Raw genomic sequence first — 21,897 nt, forward strand, 5'->3', positions numbered from 1 at the left:
CCACCATTGACCAGACGTTTTCAACTGGGAGAATGTGCTGGCCAGGGGAGCAGTCGAACATTTTCTATATCATGAAAGGCCCGTACAGGACCTGCAACATGCGGTCGTCCATTATCCTGCTGAAATGTAGGGTTTCGCAGGGATCGAATGAAGGGTAGAGCCACGGGTCGTAACACATCTGAAATGTAACGTCCACTGTTCAAAGTGCGCTCAATGCGAACAAGAGGTGACCGAGACGTGTAACCAATGACACCCCATAACATCACGTCGGGTGATACGCCGGTATGGCGATGACGAATACACGCTTCTAATGTGCGTTCACCGCGATGTCGCCAAACTCGGATGCGACCATCATGATGCCGTAAACAGAACCTGGATTCATCCGAAAAAATGTCGTTTTGCCATTCGTGCACCCAGGTTCGTCGTTGAGTACACCATCGCAGGTGCTGCTGTCTGTGATGCAGCGTCAAGGGTAACCGCAGCCATGGTCTCCGAGATGATAGCCCATGCTGGTGCAAACGTCGTCGAACTGTTCGTGCAGTGGTTGTTGTCTTGCAAACGTCCCCATCTGTTGACTGAGGGATCGAGACGTGGTTGCACGATCCGTTACAGCCATGCGAATAAGATGCCTGTCATCTCGACTGCTAGTGATACGAGGCCGTTGGGATCCAGCACGGCGTTCCGTATTACACTCCTGAACCTACCGATTCCATATTCTGTTAAGTCATCGGATCTCGACCGACGCGAGCAGCAATGTCGCGATACTATAAACGGCAACCGCGATAGGCTACAATCCGACCTTTATCAAAGTCGGAAACGTGATGGTACGCACTTCTCCTCCTTACACGAGGCATCACAACAACGTTTCACCAGGCAACGCCGGTCAACTGCTGTTTGTGTATGAGAAATCGGTTGGAAACTTTCCTCATGACAGCACGTTGTAGGTGTCGCCACCGGCGCTAACCTTGTGTGAATGCTCTGAAAAGCTCGTCATTTGCATATCACAGCATCTTCTTCCAGTCGGTTAAATTTCCCGTCTGTAGCACATCATCTTCGCGGTGTAGCAATTTTAATGGCCAGTGGTGTATGTTGCTTTAGTTATGCAGAGAGGAAGAGAATAGACTAGTATCGAAAACTGTATTATCCCAGTCTTCGGACTGAAGACCACAATAACAACCACAACATTGACGACGCAGGCGGTAGTTGCTGACCTGCACGACGGTGGCGTCGTTGTGGCTCCAGACGGCGGTGCCGGGCCCGCGCCGCTCGGCGTGCGCCTCGAGCTGCAGCAGCTGGCGCCAGTTGTCTGGCCGGGCGGCCGCCAGCAGCAGGCAGCGCAGCGGCAGCACCGCCTCCACCCCCGCACGCAGCAGCCGCGCCCCCGCCTCGCCGGCCTCCCGCAGCGCGCAGCACTGCACGCAACCATCACACCACACCACATACAGCGCCCTGGCAGCACGAGGAAATAACGGCGCAGTGACCTGTGCGATGCTAAGCTATCATTTCTGCACTCGCGAATATAAGCACTTTACGCAAAGGGGAGGAAAGGGCAGTGACCCAAAGTTGCGGATCACCAGAATTTGTGCCGATGTCGTGGATTATATTCCCAACCTGCCTGCAGCGTCTCAAGAAGTGATGGCATGTTATTCTGTCGATGGTGATCCGTCCATTGGATGGGAACGTTAAGCTCGGTAGCCCCCTTGATGCTATTTGAGAGTAGCAGGCAATGTGCCGGCACCAGGTTTCACCCTCCCCTTCTCATTTCATCGTTCAAAATAAAGATGACACCACACTTCACACACCAAATACAGCCATCTACACTTATCACAAAACACTCAAACATACAACTCACTCACTTTGCGAACGAAAGGTGCTATTGTCCTATAAAGATAGAATGTCTTTTCAATTACATTTTGAAGCAGTCCTTCGGGGTCCCCCAGACAAGAATAACGTGCGACTTTACTTCTTTACTTTTGCAGAATGTGGCTGCGGTCTCACAAGGGTATCTGGGTTGGGTTGGGTTGTTTAGGGGGAAGAGACCAAACAGCGAGGTCATCTGTCTCGCCTGCAGGTGTGGCCGTGCGGTTCTAGGCGCTTCAGTCTGGAACCGCGTGACCGCTGCGGTCGCAGGTTCGAATCCTGCCTCGGGCATGGATGTATGTGATGTCCTTAGGTTAGTTAGGTTTAAGTAGTTCTAAGTTCTAGGGGACTAATGACCACAGATGTTAAGTCCCATAGTGCTCAGAGCCATTTGAACCATTTTTTTCATCTGTCTCATCGGATTAGGGAAGGATGGGAAAGGAAGTCGGCCGTGCCCTTTCAAAGGAACAATCCCGGCATTTGCCTGGAGCGATTTAGGGAAATCACGGAAAACCTAAACCAGGATGGCCGGACGCGGGATTGAACCGTCGTCCTCCCGAATGCGAGTCCAGTGTGCTAACCACTGCAGCACCTCGCTCGGTAAGCGTATCTGTTTGGCCGCACCAGTAAGTCGGCTAAATTTCTGGGAAATAGCAGAAAATCTTCCAAAGTACTATTACCACAAGCGCTATGTTTCGAATTTTTATCAGAAGCTGCAAGCAGTTATTCGTTGACAGTTACATTAATTAAATTTCGTCACATACACCATTAAAATAGTTATAGGAAAATGCTTCATCCAGGCAACGAAAATGAAAGCCGCAAGGTGGATGCTATTACCAATAGCGTCCATGCTACCGCAGTAAACTAAAAATTGGTTTTTCGACACAGCTTACCATACCCAGAGGTGACAAGAATCGTGGGGTATCTCCTAATATCGTGTCGGACATCCCCTTAGCCGGCGTAGTGCAGCAAGTAGACGTCGCATGGAAGTCCCATGCATAAATATTGAGACATGCCGCCTCTAGAGCCGTCCATAATTGCGAAAGTGTTGCCGGCGCAGGATTTTGTGCACGAACTGATCTCCCGATTATGTTCCACAAATGTCCGATGGGATTCATGTCGGGCGGTCTGAGTGGCCAGATCATTCGTTCGAAATGTTCAGAATATTCTTCAAACCAGTCACGAACAATTGTGGATGGTAACATGGTGCACTGTCATCCACAATAATACCATCGTTCTTTGGGAACATCAAGTCGACGAATGGTTGCAAATGGTCTCCAAGCAGCCAAACACAACCATTTCCAGTCAATGATCGGTTCAGATGGACCATAGGATCCAGTCCATTGCATGGAGTCACCGCCAGCTTGCGTTGCGACTTGTTGACAACTTGGGTCCATGGCTTCGTGGGGTCTGCGCCAGACTCGAACCCTACCACCATCTCTTAGCAACTGAAATTGGGACTCTTCTGACGAGTCCACTGTTTTTCAGTCGTCTAGGTCCAACCAAAATTGTCACGTGCCCACGAAAGGCGCTGCAGGCGATGTCCTATTGTCAGTAAAGGTACTTGCGGCGGTCGTCCGCCCATTAATGGCACGTCTGCCCCGTCGGGTTTGCCAATTAATGGCAAATTTCGCTACACTGTCCTAACCGTTACTTTCGTCGTACGTCCGACACTGATTTCTCAGGTTATTTCACGCAGTGTTGCTTGTCTGTTAGCACTCATAACTCTAGGAATCGCCATTTTTCTCGGTCGTTAAGTGAAGGCCGGGATAAGATGTAACGCCTGAAATTTTGTATTCTCGGCTCATTCTTGATACTGTGGATATCGGGATACTGAATTCCCTAACGATTTCCGAAATAAATATACCATGCGTCTAGCTCCAACTATCATTTCGCGTTCAAGGTCTGTAAATACCCGCCGTGCAGCCATAATCACACCGGAAACCTTTTCTCATGAATCACCTGCGTACAAAGGACAGCTCCGCCAACGCACTGTCCTTTTATACCTTGTGTGGTACTACCGCCATCTGTATTTGTGCAATTCGCTATCCCATGACTATAGCCACCTCAGTGTATAACTAGAACCCAAGACTATACATGAAAGCCTTTTTCCATCTTGTTATAGTGAAGCAAGCTCGAGTAAGTTGGAGATTGCTAAAAATATGAATATTTATACTTCCACATGTCTCATCTGAAAATGAGCTTGAGAAACCTCAAAAGCTTCAAAATGGTTCAAATGGCTCTGAGCACTATGGGACTCAACTTCTGCGGTCATTAGTCCCCTAGAACTTAGAACTAGTTAAACCTAACTAACCTAAGGACATCACACACATCCATGCCCGAGGCAGGATTCGAACCTGCGACCGTAGCGGTCTCACGGTTCCAGACTGCAGCGCCCAGAACCGCACGGTCACTTCAGCCGGCCCTCAAAAGCTAGTTCAAGAAATAAGTGTAATCATATCCGAGGGTACACTATGTGATCAAAAGTCTCCAGACACCCCCAAAAACATACGTTTTACACATTAGGTGCATTGTGTTTCCACCTACTGCCAGGTACTCCATATCTGCGACCTCAGTAGTCATTAGACATCGTGAGAGAGCAGAATGGGGCGCTCCGCGGAACTCACGGACTTCGAACGTGGTCAGGTGATTGGGTGTCACTTGTGTCATACGTATGTACGCGAGATTTCCACACTCCTAAACATCCCTAGGTCCACCGTTTCCGATGTGGTACTGAAGTGGAAACGTGAAGGGACATGTACAGCACAAAAGCGTACAGGCCGTCCCCGTCTGTTGACTGAGAGAGACCGCCGACAGTTGAAGAGGGTCGTAATGTGTAATAGGCAGACATCTATCCAGACCATCACACAGGAATTCCAAACTGCATCAGGATCCATTGCAAGTACTATGAAAGTTAGGTGGGAGGTGAGAAAACTTGCACTTCATGGTCGAGTGGATGCTAATAAGCCACACATCACGCCGTTAAATGCCACACGACGCCTAGCTTGGTGTAAGTAGAGTAAACATTGGACGATTGAACAGTGGAAAAACGTTGTGTGGAGTGATGAATCACAGTTCACAGTGTGGTGATCCGATGGCAGGGTGTGGGTATGGCGAACGTCCAGTGAACGTCATCTGCCAGCGTGAGCGCCAGCAGTAAAATTCGGAGGCAGTGGTGTTATGGTCTGGTCGTGTTTTTCAGGGAGGGGTCTTGCATCCCTTTTTGTTTCGCGTGGCACTATCATATCACAGGTCTTCATTGATGTCTTAAGCACCTTCTTACTTCCTACTGTTGAAGAGCAGTGCAGCACTCCGTGAAGAATGGGCTGCCATTCCCCAAGAAACCTACCAGCACCTGATTGAACGTATGCCTGCGAGAGTGGGAGCCGTCATCAAGGCTGAGGGTCGGCCAACATCATACTGAATTCCAGCATTAGGAATGGAGGGCGCCACGAGCTTGTTAAGTAATTTTCAGCGAAGTGTCCGGATACTTTTGATTACATAGTGTAGGTACTGTGTAGTGACGAATCACTGTCCTGTAAGAAACTCAACTGTGGCAGCAACTTCCATCAAGGGACTGACGGTTTCTAAAAAGCTGTTCCGACCGGCTCTCTCCATGGAGCCACAATCAGGTCCCTACCAATCACTCGCACTAAAGCCACAGTGTGGGCGTCCAGCTGAGAAACTAACCTTCTGCTAGAAACCCTCAAGCCTGCCCTAAGCTCAACGAGTTCTGCTCATCGCACATAATTTCTTCTTCTTGCAGTAGAGAGTATAGTAGCTAATACATTTGAATCACTGTCATAACCTACATCGCACGTAGTGCGTTAGACCTGAAATAAAATTGCGTTTGCCATTATACGACTTTATTACCAGCTGCACTGCCTCTGCCATATTATCTGCACAGGTTTCTGTAAGGTTGGGCAAGAGATTGAAGGATTCATTTCTGATATTACTCAGACCTCAAGTAGCCCTTCATTGTGATGAGATGTGGCTTACGTATCGACCCAAAACGTGTCTGAGCCACCTCCTTACCGAGTCCGTATGAATGCATGCCTGGGACGTGCATTGGTGCCTGATCACCTCCAAAATCTTCTATGATGATCACCAGGCGTCAAATGAATCCTGTTTATACAGAAGCTACAAAAATGACAATGTGTTTATCTAGGAAAACATTACGATAGTTACATGAACTTACATGAACGAAAAAAGGGGCAAATAAAGGTTTTATGCGGAGATACATTTAACAAATGATGAGAAATAAGACGACATTACAGTTTGAATGTGGTATTTGTAACACACGGAGTTAAAAAGAATGGGGTACAACGGTCGAGGAGCTCCTCCTAATTCTGTACTCACCGCCAAGAGACACCTGAAATGTTGTAAAGACCGACGCCACTGGACAGTGGATGACTGGAAACGGGTGAATTGGATGGATGAATCACGCTATTACCCGTGGCAATCCGATTCAAATATTACGGTTTGGCGAATGCCTGCAGAACGCTTACTGCCATGATGTGTAGTGCAAACGGTGAAATACAGAGGAGGTGGTGTTACGGTATGGGGTCTTTTTTCACGGTTAGGGTGCGGTCCCATTATTACGCTTAAGAAGACAAATACGGAAGGATATGAAAACATTCTACAGCATTCTGAACAGCGCACAGTAGAGGAACAGTTCGGAGATAATGTTTGTATCAGCATGACGATGCGCGCTGTCATAACGCAGCATGTTGGGAGGCAATGGTTTGTGGACAATAACACTCCTGAAGTGGAGTGAACTGCCCAGAGTCCCGACCTGAACCCAGCGGAACACCTTTCGGATGAGTCAGAGCGTCGACTTGGCTCCAGACGCCAGCGTCCAACCTCGTAACTTTCTCTGACTGCTGCTCTTGAGGAAGAAGGGGTTGTCGTTCCTCCACATACAGTCAGATACTTCACTGAAAGTGTCCCCAGCGGAGTTCAATCCGGTATAAAGGCGAAGGGTAGACACGCCCTGTATTAATATCTGAGATTGGGCCTCCGGATACTTTTGATCAGGCAGTGTATTTGTGTAGAACCAAATGAGAAGCGTAAGCGTGCACAGTAGTGCGTACAGACGGTATTTTGTTTCCGGTTCAAAGGGGAAGATGCATCCTTGTCCCTCATATTAGAGCACTGAGTGCTGAAGTGAGCGCTCACCTCGGAGTCATCGTGCTGGCAGGAGCCGCCGGGGCAGAGCGGCGCGGCCGAGCACCGGGGGCAGGTGGGGGGCGGCGCGGGCAGCCGCCTCCAGCAGCCCAGGCACAGCGGCGAGCGGCCGCCCCCAGCGCGGGGGCCCACCGCCACCGGCTGCTCCTTCAGCAACAGCTCCCCCGCCTTGAGGTCGCGCGTCGCCACCAGGTACCTGTCGGCAATCAACCTGTTTGGTGCTTACGGTTTGGTGATGAGTTGCAGTGCGTTTCATTTTCTACTCCGTGGGCTATAGCGAGCTGCCCGTGTTCCGACTCGTTGTAAAGCTCACTTCTTTTGAGTCAAATGCCAGTTGGCTTGGTGGTGGGACAGGGGAGATTCCAGTTGGGAATATTTGGGAGATGGTTCACAGTTTCATTTGCCATACAATTGAGAGTCCATAACTAGTCGGAACTGGGTATTGCAGTTATCTGTTGGCTTTTTTAAATAATCCAGGGTGTCGGAGACGAAACGCCCTAGTTTGAAATGTCTGTAACACGACATGTATTCGATACGTAAAGAAGATACATACAACAATGGATGCACAAATTTTGAAGTTTTGTTTGTTCACCCTCACACTGCTACATAAGTACAAAGAGTGGCACAGAGTATGGATAATCGATATTCGGTTTGTTTCCAGGCATTCTTTGTCGTCTGTCGCATGTCTGTTTCATTTGTAGCTCTAATTCTCCAACAAAGGTGTTCCCGAGTTGTCTGTCTGATACGGTACACCCTATCCTTAAAATAGCCCCACAGGAAGAAATCCAGAGCAGTAGAGTCAGGCGCCCGGGTTGGCCATCGGATTGGACCACTTTTCCCAGTGCATCTTTGTGGCAATCCGTTACTTAATGCTTTATGAACTTCCGCATTCCAGTGTGTAGATGCTCCATCCTGCTGGAAGAGCAGGTGTGGGTGTCGACGTCTTACCTCAGGGAACAAATTAACTAACAGATCATGATACGAACGACCAATTATAGTTGTCTCTGCAAAGAGAAAAGGTTCAATAATTTCATCCTCCTGGCCACATCAAACGCTTGTCCTTTCGCCTGTCTCGTTGATACTTAATGGCGTCATGAGGACGTTCGCTATCCCATATTCGGGCCGCTTTGTGGACTCGTGTAGCACTTGGTGGACAGCTGATATTGGGTCATCGAACTCACATGACACCATACGAACGGACTTCTTACAAAGGTATCTGAATTGCGACTAACAATCTCCGCTGATGCACTTGGCGATGTGCCACCACGCCTTCTAGCAACAGATCCTGTCTCTGGAAACGTTGTTTTCCTCGCCTTTTTCTCTTGGTATCGGGACAGTTTCTGTGGAACTCTGCACTGAAACGTCGTTGAGTTGCATTAATGACCCTCAGTTCCGCTTTTTCAGCATTCGTTGTCATTTTCAGTTGTTTAAAAATCTTACAATTTCTTTTCTTTTCAGCTTCTAAAATAAAATTCCTCAGACACTCTACTAGTTAACAAAACTGTTAGGATTCCTTATTATGTTCAGTATAAGTGTTTCATACTTGTCCCTTTTGCCTCGGACACCCAGAAGGCCTGATGCTCGTCTGAGTATCTGTTATGTATTGGACCGAAGTCGGTGAATTGCTTGACGCGTGGGGTGCGCCTGTCTGTAGAAACTGTGATGTGATGATCAGAAGTGGCATCAACAATTGCACGCGGGGTATCGTGCCGACTGCGCAAACAGTCATCGGGCAAGGGGGAGGCTTTGCTGGTGCACGAGGTTCTAGGCGCTTCAGTGTGGAACCGCGCTAACCTTGGGTTAGTTAGGTTCAAGTAGTTCTAAGTCTAGGGGACTGATGACCTCAGAGTTTAAGTCCCATAGTGCTTAGAACCATTTGACACTGTTTTGAATAGGAAGACGGCAGCCGTTCGTTTAGATTTGTTCATGGAAGATTCGTCTAGATATCTTTTTAAAATAAAAAATGCAAGAAGGAAAAGGTCACTCCTTTTGTGTCCCTATTAGCGCTCTTGGCCGAAGTCTCGAAGATAGTCTGAATGTTCACTAACATCTCGTCTCACTGGGAATCACAGCTTGCACACACTCTGGAGTTCTCATGCTCGGGTAGTAAGGTGAAAAAAATTGAAGACAGCAAAGTGTAGTGGCCTCTGACGACCATACAATGGTCACCTCATGACCAACAGAGATCAGATGGTTGCGTGTACCGCCAACACATGTATTACCCGTTCATTTTCCGCAACGTAAAGTTCAAAATGAAAAATAATTTGGCGACATCCAAGTGGAGAGGAGCTATGGCATTACAAGGGAAGTATAATAAGCAACGTCTTCAGTCACAAATATCGTATTTTCTTATATTACACGATGCACCTTGGTCCTTTTGGTCCTATCGTAGCGTGTAACTAGATTGCTATGTATCCGATCTCTTGTTTTAAGCGAGATGACGCCTCAGAAATGCTCAAGTTAAGAGAAAATCTGTAGATTGCCAATCGAGAAATACACGGAACGAAAAGTTTCATAGAAAGTTTAACTCTTAGTATACCATATCCGTGAATAGTTTTGATGGGTGCGTGAACTTGTGTGCCTTGAACTATCTAGAAGTGCCGTTGTCCATAATAAATGGCACACGGCGTCAAGAAATGTTTCTCCCCGCCTCTACGGTTAATCCCTCATAATTTTCTCTTTTTAGCCTTCTTTGTTTTTTTGCTTTCTTCTGTTCTGGATTTTCAAAATTTAACGCTTAACTTTATCGTAACAGGAACGAGAGGACTGATGTAAGGATCTAATTACACCTGACGATAGACTTTCAAGGGCCGAAATGCTTCGTATAATACAGTGAAGAACGGATATTTGAAACTGAAGGCGTTGCATCTTATACTTTCGGTGTGTTGAATGCACTCAGGGCAGCAACTACTATTGCGGACAAAATTAGTTTACGTCATTATGTCCCTTCAAATTGTAAAACACCAATTATTATTATCATTATCAATGTCTTTCAACTGAACTGCGAAGTGGCTAGATTTGAATCCAACATTTATTTACGGCGATTTAGAAACTAACATTTTGTAATATGTTATCTGAGTCTTTCCCGCGATTTATGCTGATGCAGCACTTGATGATGGCGGAACGGTAATTCGCCGAAATATCGTGGGCATATGACGGTTGTATGCGGCTGAACATCCGAGAACCCTTCAAATAATATTTTCTAGTTTGTGTTGGAGGCGGTCGTAGTATGCACCAAAATGTGGAAGGGATAGTGGTAAGTGCTATGGTTACTAATTCGAAGCTATGACTGTGAACGCCGCAAACTCAAAACATTTAGTTACCTAGAACCATGCTTACAATACATTTGTTCGGAGAGTGTGACTGTATTCATCTACGTTCTTCAAATCCATTGGTGCTGACTTTCGGCTTTTGCTTGCCTGACTACACTGTTGGTAAGTGAATTTGAACATGCTGTACGATCGAACGCCAGTGTGACATTATTAAGTAACCATTCTTTCTATATACAGGGTGTTTCAAAAATGACCGGTATATTTGAAACGGCAATAAAAACTAAACGAGCAGCGATAGAAATACACCGTTTGTTGCAATATGCTTGGGACAACAGTACATTTTCAGGCAGACAAACTTTCGAAATTACAGTAGTTACAATTTTCAACAACAGATGGCGCTGCGGTCTGGGAAACTCTATAGTACGATATTTTCCACATATCCACCATGCGTAGCAATAATATGGAGTAGTCTCTGAATGAAATTACCCGAAACCTTTGACAACGTGTCTGGCGGAATGGCTTCACATGCAGATGAGATGTACTGCTTCAGCTGTTCAATTGTTTCTGGATTCTGGCGGTACACCTGGTCTTTCAAGTGTCCCCACAGAAAGAAGTCACAGGGGTTCATGTCTGGCGAATAGGGAGGCCAATCCACGCCGCCTCCTGTATGTTTCGGATAGCCCAAAGTAGTCACACGATCATCGAAATATTCATTCAGGAAATTAAAGACGTCGGCCGTGCGATGTGGCCGGGCACCATCTTGCATAAACCACGAGGTGTTCGCAGTGTCGTCTAAGGCAGTTTGCACCGCCACAAATTCACGAAGAATGTCCAGATAGCGTGATGCAGTAATCGTTTCGGATCTGAAAAATGGGCCAATGATTCCTTTGGAAGACATGGCGGCCCAGACCAGTACTTTTTGAGGATGCAGGGACGCTGGGACTGCAACATGGGGCTTTTCGGTTCCCCATATGCGCCAGTTCTGTTTATTGACGAAGCCGTCCAGGTAAAAATAAGCTTCGTCAGTAAACCAAATGCTGCCCACATGCATATCGCCGTCATCAATCCTGTGCACTATATCGTTATCGAATGTCTCTCGTGCAGCAATGGTAGCGGCGCTGAGGGGTTGCCGCGTTTGAATTTTGTGTGGATAGAGGTGTAAACTCTGGCGCATGAGACGATACGTGGACGTTGGCGTCATTTGGACCGCAGCTGCAACACGGTGAACGGAAACCCGAGGCCGCTGTTGGATCACCTGCTGCACTAGCTGCGCGTTGCCCTCTGTGGTTGCCGTACGCGGTCGCCCTACCTTTCCAGCACGTTCATCCGTCACGTTCCCAGTCCGTTGAAATTTTTCAAACAGATCCTTTATTGTATCGCTTTTCGGTCCTTTGGTTACATTAAACCTCCGTTGTAAACTTCGTCTTGTTGCAACAACACTGTGTTCTAGGCGGTGGAATTCCAACACCAGAAAAATCCTCTGTTCTAAGGAATAAACCATGTTGTCTACAGCACACTTACACGTTGTGAACAGCACACGCTTACAGCAGCAAGACGACGTACAGAATGGCGCACCCACAGACTGCGTTGTCTTCTATATCTTTCACATCACTTGCAGCGCCATCTGTTGTTGAAAATTGTAACTACTGTAATTTCGAAAGTTTGTCCGCCTGAAAATGTACTGTTGTCCCAAGCATATTGCAACAAACGGTGCCTTTCTATCGCTGCTCGTTTAGTTTTTATTGCCGTTTCAAATATACCGGTCATTTTTGAAACACCCTGTAAATAGCCACTTTTCTGTACATATGTTTCATCATACAATACATATTATTTTCATGACTCATGGAAATTACCTTAAGATTCGCAATAATACTGAAACGTATCGATATTTCAAACTATGGACGGCAAAGCCGAGTGTGATAGCTAATGAAGTATTGCCTTCAGTATAATCTTTACTATTAAACCTATATCAAGTTCCTTGCGCGTTTAGGCAGTGTTCTTCGATATCTGAGCCTCTGAAGATTTTTTTTTACATCTTTTATTTCCTACTCAAAGCAGGACAAGCGCGTCGACTAGTCACGAGTGCATAGTGCGTAACATGCCGCTACGGATACCGCGAATAGGGAAAGGAAGTTTCAGTTTAACAGCTCGTCGATGTCTAGGTATTCCTAGCTGGAAAAGTATGATGGAAGAAAGTGTCCGTAATATCGATGAGGAAACAGCCCGATACATGCCTACAGTGATTTAGGGACACCACAAAATGGCCGGACGGACTTCGAGTCCCCCTCCTCACGAAAATGAAACCAGTGCGGCACCTTTCACGGCTAAAGATAAACAAACTGATAAATAATAACTTTGTCAACTGTACGTTCGCAGGTCGTGGCTTTGAAATTCAAAGAGATATTTGAAATATGGTGATATTAAACAAGTTGAAACTAGTGCGAACAAAGTGACAGAAGAAACATTAGAATATTTGAGGAAAGGGTTTAAAGTCTTAAAGAAAATGGGCATGGGGGTGCCATCAGAGTTTTTAGAATGACTGAAAATTGGCAGTTGGCTCTATACCCGTCTATATTCTGCAGATCACGTTACGTTGTGTTGCCGAAGTTACTTCCACTATTTTTAGCATTCCGCACCTTCTCTGTTCCACTCCCGAATTTTTTTAAGTTTCTAAACTACCCTCATAGAACGTAAAAAGAGGGCGGGGTCTGTAATAGATTGTAAAGGAGCCAATGCCTGAAGACGCATCGTGTCCATGATACAGGAACAAATGCATAAAACAGAGCGTGCAAGAACGACAGTAATTGCTGTTATTCTGCTTATTCCTGCATTTGTACCCAGCTAACTACGTCAAACCAAGCCTCTCTCGGCGTGTTGTAGTAGGATACGTCACCAGTGGAAAGGAGCCTTTGTGTGTTTAATGTGACATGTGACTATATTTAGCGTATGTGTCTTAGTACACAGGAGAGTGGAACACATTGTTCTACTCGTTTGTTTTGGTATGTTGTGCGTATTTTTTTATCTACATTTCCTAGGGGTCAATAACAGAAAATTAGAAATACACTGAACGTAGAAAGATTTTGCTCTTTGAACTATATTAAACGTAAAAATGTAGAAAAGCTTCACTGCATTCACTACAGTATTTTTTTGTGTCATTCGTCTTCTGACTGGTTTGATTCGGTCCGCTATGAATTCCTCTCCTGTACTAACCTCTTCACCTCAGAGTAGTTCTTCACCCTCTGTCCTTAATTATTTGTTGGATGTATTTCAATTTCTGTCTTCCTCTACAGTTTTTACCAGTTACAGCTTCCCGTAGAAACCTGATGTCAGTTTTCCTTATGATCCTGTCGCTGGGATTCTGCAGAGAATATGCTATTACTTATCCTTTCAACGTACACAATTTTCGGCATTCTTCTGTAGCACCACATCTCAAACACTACAATTCTCGTCTCTTCCAGTTTTCTCACTGTCCATGATTCACTATCATACAAAGCTGTGTTCCAACCGATCTTTCTTAGAAATTTATTTCTCATATTAAAGGCTATGTTTGATACCAGCAAACTTCTCTTGACCGGGAATGCCTTCTTTTTATATTCTAATCTGCTTTTTATGTCCTCCTTGCTTCGACTGTCATGGGTTATTTTGCTTCCGAGGTAGTAGAATTTCTTAACTTCTTCTGATTCGTGATCCCCAATTTTGATGTTAAGTTTCTTGCTATTCTCATTTCTGCTACTTGTCATTACTTTTGTCTTCTTCCGGTTTAATCTCAGTCCATATTCTGTACTCATTAGACCGTTTACTCTATTCACCAGATCCTGTAATCCTTCTTCGCTTTTCTTGAGGGAATATTACCTCTATTTTTCTCAGGATTTCGAACATCTTCACCATTTTATATTGTCGAACGCGTTTTATAGACTCATAAATCCTACGAGCGCGTCTTGATATTTCTTTAGTCTTGCTTCCATTTTCAAGCACAATATCAAACAGCCTTTCTGATGTTTTTACTTTTCCTAAACCCAAACTAACCGCTATCTAACAGATCCTCAATTTTCTTTTCCATTCTTCTGTATATAATTCTTGTCAGCAGCTTTGATGCGAATACTATTAAGCTAAATGCTGGGAAGTTCTCGCACTTATCTGCTCTCACTTTATTCGGAACTGTGTGAATGATATTTTCCCGAGAGTATGATGGTACTTCACTGGTCTCATAGATTCTATACACCAACTTGAATAATTGTTTGATTTTCACTTCCCGCAATGATTTTATGAATTGCGATGGAATGTTATCTGACCGTCTTACTTATTTGATCTCCTGTCTTCCAGAGATTCAAATTCAGATTCTAATGCTGGAATCCCTATGTCTTCCATGTCGACTCAAATTTCTTCTTCTACCACGTCATCAGCAAGTCCCCCACCCCCTCATAGACGCCTTCAGCGTACTCTTTCCACCGATCCCCACCATTTTCTGCGTTTATCACTGCAATTATCATTGGACTCATAATGTTAACCAAATTTCACCGAATATTGTTTTAACTTTACTATATGCTGAGTCAAACCTTCCAACGATCATTTCTTTTTCGATTTTTTCACATTTTTCCTGCAGTGATTTCGCCTTGGCTGCCCTCCGCTTCCTATTTATTTCATTCCTAATTGATTTATTATATAGCTGCATTCCTCTCCTTTAAACAGATTTGTACTTCTTCTTTCGTCTATCCATTGACGTATTTCGTTTGTTACCCAAGGTTTCTTCGGAGTTATATTCTTTGCTTCTATGTTTGTCCGCCCAGTATCTGCGACTGCCCTTTTTAGAGTTGTCCACTCATCTTCAACTGAACTGCCTGCTTTGGTATTCCTTATCGCAGTATCCACATCCTTAGCGAACTCTGAACGCGTCTCACCATTCCTCAGTACTTCAGTATCCCACTTCCTACCACACTGATTGTTCCGAACGATTTCCTTAAACTTCAGTGTACTCTTCATCGTTGCTAAATTGTAATGAGTTTATATTTCCACCTGGATACGCCTTACAACCCAATACTGATTTCGGAGTCTCTGTCTGAGCATGATGTAATCCAACTGGGATGTTCCCGTGCCTTCTGATCTTTCCCGAGTATATCCCCCCCGCCCGTAATTCTTAAACAGAGTATTCGCTGTTACACTATCATCTGAAATTTATTGCAGAGTTCAACTAGTCTTTCTCCTCTCTCATTCCTACTGTCAGGCCCGTATTCTGCTGTAACCCTTTCTACTCCTACCCCTATGATTATTAGATTTTCATCTCGCTTCATATACTGAATTACCCACTCTCTATCCTCATACACTTTCTCTATTTCCTTATCCTGAGCTTGCGACGTTGGTATATGTACCTGAACTATCGTTGTCGACGTTGGTCTGTTGTCGAATCTGATGAGAACAATGCTATCACTGAACTGTTCATAGTAACTCATCCCCTCTCCTACTTTCATATTCATAATAGTATTAATAAAGCAAAATGTGTGCGGATCAGAAGTGAAACAGCAGAGAAAAACGTGTAGGGATGGACGGGTAATTGGCGTTCAACGTCCAGTCGACAAGAAGGTCATAGAGGAAGAAGCACAAACTCCTTTTCGCAAATGGGACAAGCCGTGTCCTGTATCAGCCTTTTTTTAAGCGAGTTATGGAATCCAAACCTGACTGGCTGGGTGGTATTTAACTGTCACGAATGCGAGCACATTATCGGAAGCACAAACAAATGTCAGTGTCAATTCGCTGATAAGATTAAGTTGGTCTGGGAAAGAAATTGGGTTTAAAGAGTTTGTGTGGCCTCCATTGGAGTATGAGGAATACATATAATTGAGACCCTCCGAAGAAGCAATCTGTTTCAGCGTAGTTACTAGAAAGCTATACCAAATATTCACAGGTATACCACATGAAACAAGAGTAAAGGAAATATACCGTTGATTGTTGAAAAATGGTGCTCCTTAAGTAAATTCGCATTCACTTTTTTGTATCCAAAACCAAACTGCAAAACCGTCGAGTGGCAGTTCATTTTTACCTTGAGATGAATAAATCTCAGTGTCGTGGAGAATTTCGTCAGTGAACGTTCTGTTAAACGAGGATAATACGTGGCTGTCTGTCTGCGGTTGGCAGTGTAAACGATATCTCACGAGCAAACAAAACTTGTGACTATAGGGTTATAGAAAAGTCAAGAATCACGAAGTTTTCGTCGTACAGGTTGCATTTTAGCTGAGATGCAGGAAAAATAGTTTACCGATATGGATCTTAACTGTGAGAGTTACCAAAATTAGCAGATTGTCTTCGATTCTCGATCCACAGTCTCAATCTGGGAAACTAAAATTCTGATAAGATATAAGATAGTAACAAAACCGATAACGTCTGCTTGCGATACATGCATATTAAAGATGATATTCAACATCAAGAGCTTACAAACAGGTATGAATTCGTGCAAAGCATGCGCAAAGGATTCCATCAACTCTCTCACAGGCCGTTATAAAAGAGTAAAAAATTACATATGGTATGACTGTAAAACTGAAACCACGAGGTGCTCATATGCACGAGAGATCGAAGTGGTATCGATAAAAACAGACTCTGCTTGTGGTCTCTCAAGCTTTAGTAACGGTCATTTTTATCTGCCAGGAACTCTGAAAATAGAAATGTTATTGTTGCGGAACCACTTCTCAAGGTATCTACTACCCGTGACCCCGCCAAGGTATTGTAACAGAATAACAGAAATCAGAGCTCTCACGGGAAGATTCAAGTGTTCGTTATTCCCGCGAGTTGTTAGAGAATGGAACGACAGAGAAAAAGTTTGAAGGTGGTTCGGTGGTTAGGCACTTGATTTCGCATTGCAAAGTAGTCATGTAGATGAACACTGATCAGCCGGAACATTATGACCACCGACTTACTGTCAATATAGCCCTGTCCAGGCGGCAGTAGCGTCGCCTGGCGACAAATGACTGTCAGACACACGCACGGGGCACATAGTATCAGTGAGCGTGCTGTCTGTGTTCAGAACGGGGAAGGCGCACGATCTATCTGAGTTTGATAGAGGGGAGACTGTGATGGCCTGGAGGCTCGGGACGAGCATTTCGGAAACTGAACGACTTATCGTGTGTTCGATAAGGGGAATTGGGTGACTCGTGTGTTCAGATGTGGTGCCAGCTTCCTCCAGTGACCTACCAACACACCACTGCTTCCACGCCATTACGCGTCATGGCTGTCAGCCGTGCCAAAGGTGAACATACCGGCTATTAACTAAGTAGTCATAATGTTCTGGCTGATCAGTGTAGATGTAGATGTAAAAAGTCACAGAGAAACATAGTTTTATCCCGTAACAGCATTGGTCTTGACAGTATGATGATGAAGTCCCATACTCCGTAACAGAGCGTAGGGGACGATACGAGAGACCCGCATCGCCGTACTACGCAAGGTTCTAGTGGAGGTGGTTTCCCATTGCCTTCCTCCGACCGCAATGGGGATGAACGATGATGACACAACAACACCCAGTCATCTCGAGCCAGGTGAAAATCCCTGACCCCGCCGGGAATCGAACCTGTGACCCCGTGCTCGTGAAGCGAGAACGCTACCGGGAGACCACGAGCTGCGGACCTTGACAGTATACGGACATGTTTATATTTGTTTGAGTTCATGCTTGGATTTTAGCTCACAATGTAAAACATCTTGATACAGATAACAGTGTTAATTAAAAGAAGTGTGGGTAGCTATGCACTTGGAAATGTTGTTAATATGCACATGCTTTGTATCCAAGTGTTTGTAATCACCAGTAGTAGAGGCTCGACTGTTCACAACAAATGTAAACAATGTTCGCCCTCTCGAGCAAACAGTGCAACCATTATGGACAACGTAATTGGAATTTGCTAGGAGTTCTGCTGAACCATGCACTTGCTAACAGCGCAGCTACAGACTGCTGTGTAAAAGCAGTAGTCACGTACCGTCTGTAATTCAAAAGGTGCTAGATGCTTTCATATTCTTTCGTAACACGTAAAGCAGAAGCGGCATTGATTTCAAAATGGTGTCGAGGCGCATAAAAGCAAATATCCCTATTGTCAAAACGAGCTGTAAGATATATTACGTATTTCGCCATCCTAGTCTTTTTCAGCATCTGAGAAAAGTTGTCTTCGAAAGAGACTGCTGTCAGCTGTCGTTGCCTGTGGGCTGAGGATGACACGGCGGCCGGTCGGTACCGTAGGGCCTTCATGGCCTGTTCGGGAGGAGTTTAGTTTTAGTTTTAGAAAAGATGGATTGCTTGCGCAGTACGTAGATACTTGTCATCTGGATCATACTACGAAATTAAATGTCGGTTTTATTATAGTTTTCACTTGTTATCAGCATAACTATTAACATGTCAGCAATAACTAGATTCCTTGATCTTTGGAGAATTATCTGCGTTCTCCCTTCCCTCCCCTTCTCTCTCTCTCTCTGTGTGTGTGTATGTGTGTACGTGCACATGAGTGTGTGTGTATCTACGACTATTGCTATTTGCGACGGGATTCATTATGTTCCGTCGACATCTGGATCGTGTTGACCTCATTATTCGTCCTTTCGGTCTGGTGTCCCTGAACGCAAGCACACATGAGCAGCGGCGTCGGGAGAAAGAGTAACGGAAAGAGCGGAGAAATTCCAGAGAGGGAGAGAAGGAGGCGAGGCGTGGGGAGAGGGGGAAGGGGGGGGGGAGGAGGAGACGGAGACAGGTGGGAGAGTTCCATCAACATCCATGTCGCAGTTTATGCCCAAAATTATCTGATTTTATTCTCTATGTAAGCACCAGTTCGCTCCGAGGCTCTTCCTTTGCTGCCCTGTGTTGCTTCACACTCGGGATCCAGAGTTAACTTTTTTGTGGTTACCGTGAAACGGAAAACGGCCGATTGCCTCCTACATCGCCATCTATCCAACTTAGCCGACTAATCAGGTGCATTGTCTCTAATCGCCACTTTGTCGACGAGCCGCTCAGTTCTCATTTTCCTTCCTTCCTGCCCACGTGCTGAAGGTGAAGTTTTCAATTCCACGTCAAACCTCAACAGTCGCTTGTCTTCCTTACTCTAATCTGGTCCTCGCTATGCTCTTGTCTGCTAAACCTAAGGCCTGGAAGACCCCTTGATGGCGACCGGGCGTCATGTCATCCTCTACCACATATTGTCATTTCGATATTGTATGGAGGAGCATGGCCTCAGCCTTTGTCAGCTTTCCAGATCTCGTAGCCGCTATTTCTGCTTCAAATAGCATCCTCATTTTGGGAGTACAAGGAATTAAATCAGAGTCCTCCGCATGGCACACAGACGAGCTGATCACTCACCTGGGAAAGGCCTCTGCGCTAGCGATTTCAAATTTTCAGTTAAATGAGAATGATTTTCATATTTCGCGAAATTATTCTGCAGGGCCTGCAACAAATTCAGTTGTTGCAAGCGAGGAAGTTCTGATAACTGTACACACACGCTGCAAGTACGTAGATTTGCTAGCAGGACGTCATTAGGCTTCGTCTTACCGTCATTGGAGTGTAGAGAGCTGAGGCAGTTTCATCATGTCCTTCAAAGTACTCATGACGTCGTCGATTACCACCATCTTATTTTAAAATGTGATCAGTTTTGTGACTAGGATGTCGCTCTGCAACATCATAGGACATTTTAAGCATTCCTTCTTCCCGTAATTAATTGAAGCATTACCCAGAAAGCTGGTTGGAACAGCACTGTGATTTATATGGCACGATGCTACTGACCCTGTCAACCACCTCATCCAGCCGCTTATCGAGGGGTCCACAATTCACGGCACAATCCAAGCGGCAGCGTGGCTTGACATTTCGACATAAAGAAAACATCGCCCGCGCCCGAAGGGAAGGTGCATTTAACCCCAGAAAAACTTATAACGACAGAGAATCAAAACCTGGACCACTGAGACACTAATTACCTCAGCAAGATAGACATTCAGTACGTCGTCTTTATACAAAAATCACAAATGGGACATAATTTTATACTATTGAAACTATAGTTACGGAGGTGACAGGGGAACAAGGTTTAGGGTGTTTACAACAACGGAAGTTTTTCGTAATGCTGGATATAAATGATGATTGGGCAGAAATCAATCCCAAGAATTTATTTAATTTAGCGAAGCAACAAGCTATTGAAATTAATTTATCAAATCTCTGACATGATTTACGTTTCGAGCGTGAAAGTTTTGGAATACTTTGGAAACTAGAAAAGTATTGAAAAAACCCAAACTTGAACTCTTGGGTGTCGCTGTGTGGAAGACGTTAGGGAATCCTACTTTCAGTTCCATCGTAAAAGAAAAAAGCTTATCAGTTGCACCAAAAACGGTGAGGTGAAGAATGCGCTTTGTTAGAGAAAACAGAAGAGGGTTGCGCTCTTACTGAGGCAACAAAAAGCTTCAACATAAAAGATGCAATTTACACACTTGCTCAAGCTTGGGAACAGCTTAAAGAAACCGGGCTACACAGATCACGAAGGAAATTTTGTCAAAGTCTAAACCAAGAGAAGAACTTCGAGAAATTCTTGACCCAGACACTGCAGAATTTACAAATTCTTCAGAGTTATATCCATCCTGCACAGATCGAGACGTTGCTGCTGTTACCAACGAAGAACTTGAAGATGATCAGATCATCAATTTTGTTTTGCAACAGTATAGTGCTGATTAAGAGGAGTCAGATGATAAATAAAACGAAGAAGACTAAAAGATCAGCCAGTCTGCAGCGAAGGATGCATTCCAGAGTGCCCACATATACTTGGAGCAACAGCCAACGCTATCATCTACGGACATTTTGTGAGCCAAGAAGGGGTAGATGCAGTCGCAAAGTCAAGGTTTAAGAAATTAATTGGATGCTTAAGTTTCCTGTTTTCCATTCTCTTCATTAGAAATGTAATTTTTTACTTAATCTTATTTTGTTACATTATTTTGAATTCCTTAAATGCCTTGTTTCGTTTTTCTCTTATTATCCGGTCATTTTAGTGTTGCGACCATCTCCTGGTCCCAAAAGGGACGATAATCGAGGTTAGACAGCATATGCGAACGTATGCTTCTACTGACCTTGCCAATTTCTATAAAAGTAGCATCGTCACTGCTGGCACAGTAAATTACGATTTGCTTCCTATACCAAAAGAAAAATAATACGAAATAAAATTTCAAGGAAAAGTACTACCGATTGTCTTTATTAACAGACAATATTTTCGGTGAGTTCTAACTTAATGAGTTTCGGACTAAGTTTACCGAACTACAACTAGGACAATAAATTACGCCTTATTGCAGACTTTCAAGAACGACGGTTACGACAAAGGATGAAAGAGTTAACCTACTGAAAATTTGAGTTGCAGGATTATTCTAAACCGCCTGCCTCTAAAAGCGAACAGAATAAGTTAGGGAACAAGATCAGACTGTTCACTTTGTAAAAAGCATACAAACCCTAATACGACAGGTTAAAAGCAATATAAATGTTGAGAATAAGTAGACAAATTTCAAGAGTATTGTACAGTGGGTCTTTGATAAGTATGTGTCGAGTCAACATGTGAGAGATGAGAAAGAACCGCTGTCGTTTCTTTTCTTTATAACAGCC

At 44.7% G+C, this 21,897-nt stretch overlaps 1 protein-coding gene across 1 annotated transcript in view; it reads right to left on the reverse strand.

Moving 5' to 3' along the window:
- The window catches only part of LOC126235183 (SET domain-containing protein SmydA-8-like), a 130,737-nt gene that overhangs the window by 45,591 nt on the left and 63,249 nt on the right, over positions 1 to 21,897 (reverse strand). The window contains exons 3-4 of the mRNA XM_049943914.1: positions 7,039 to 7,243; positions 1,212 to 1,346 (exon numbers count right to left, since the gene is read on the reverse strand). Coding sequence (XP_049799871.1) covers positions 1,212 to 1,346; positions 7,039 to 7,243 — 340 coding nt within the window. The remainder of the gene's footprint in view (positions 1 to 1,211; positions 1,347 to 7,038; positions 7,244 to 21,897) is intronic.

Source organism: Schistocerca nitens, chromosome 2, assembly GCF_023898315.1.
Source record: "Schistocerca nitens isolate TAMUIC-IGC-003100 chromosome 2, iqSchNite1.1, whole genome shotgun sequence".
Taxonomy (NCBI): Eukaryota; Metazoa; Arthropoda; class Insecta; order Orthoptera; family Acrididae; genus Schistocerca; species Schistocerca nitens.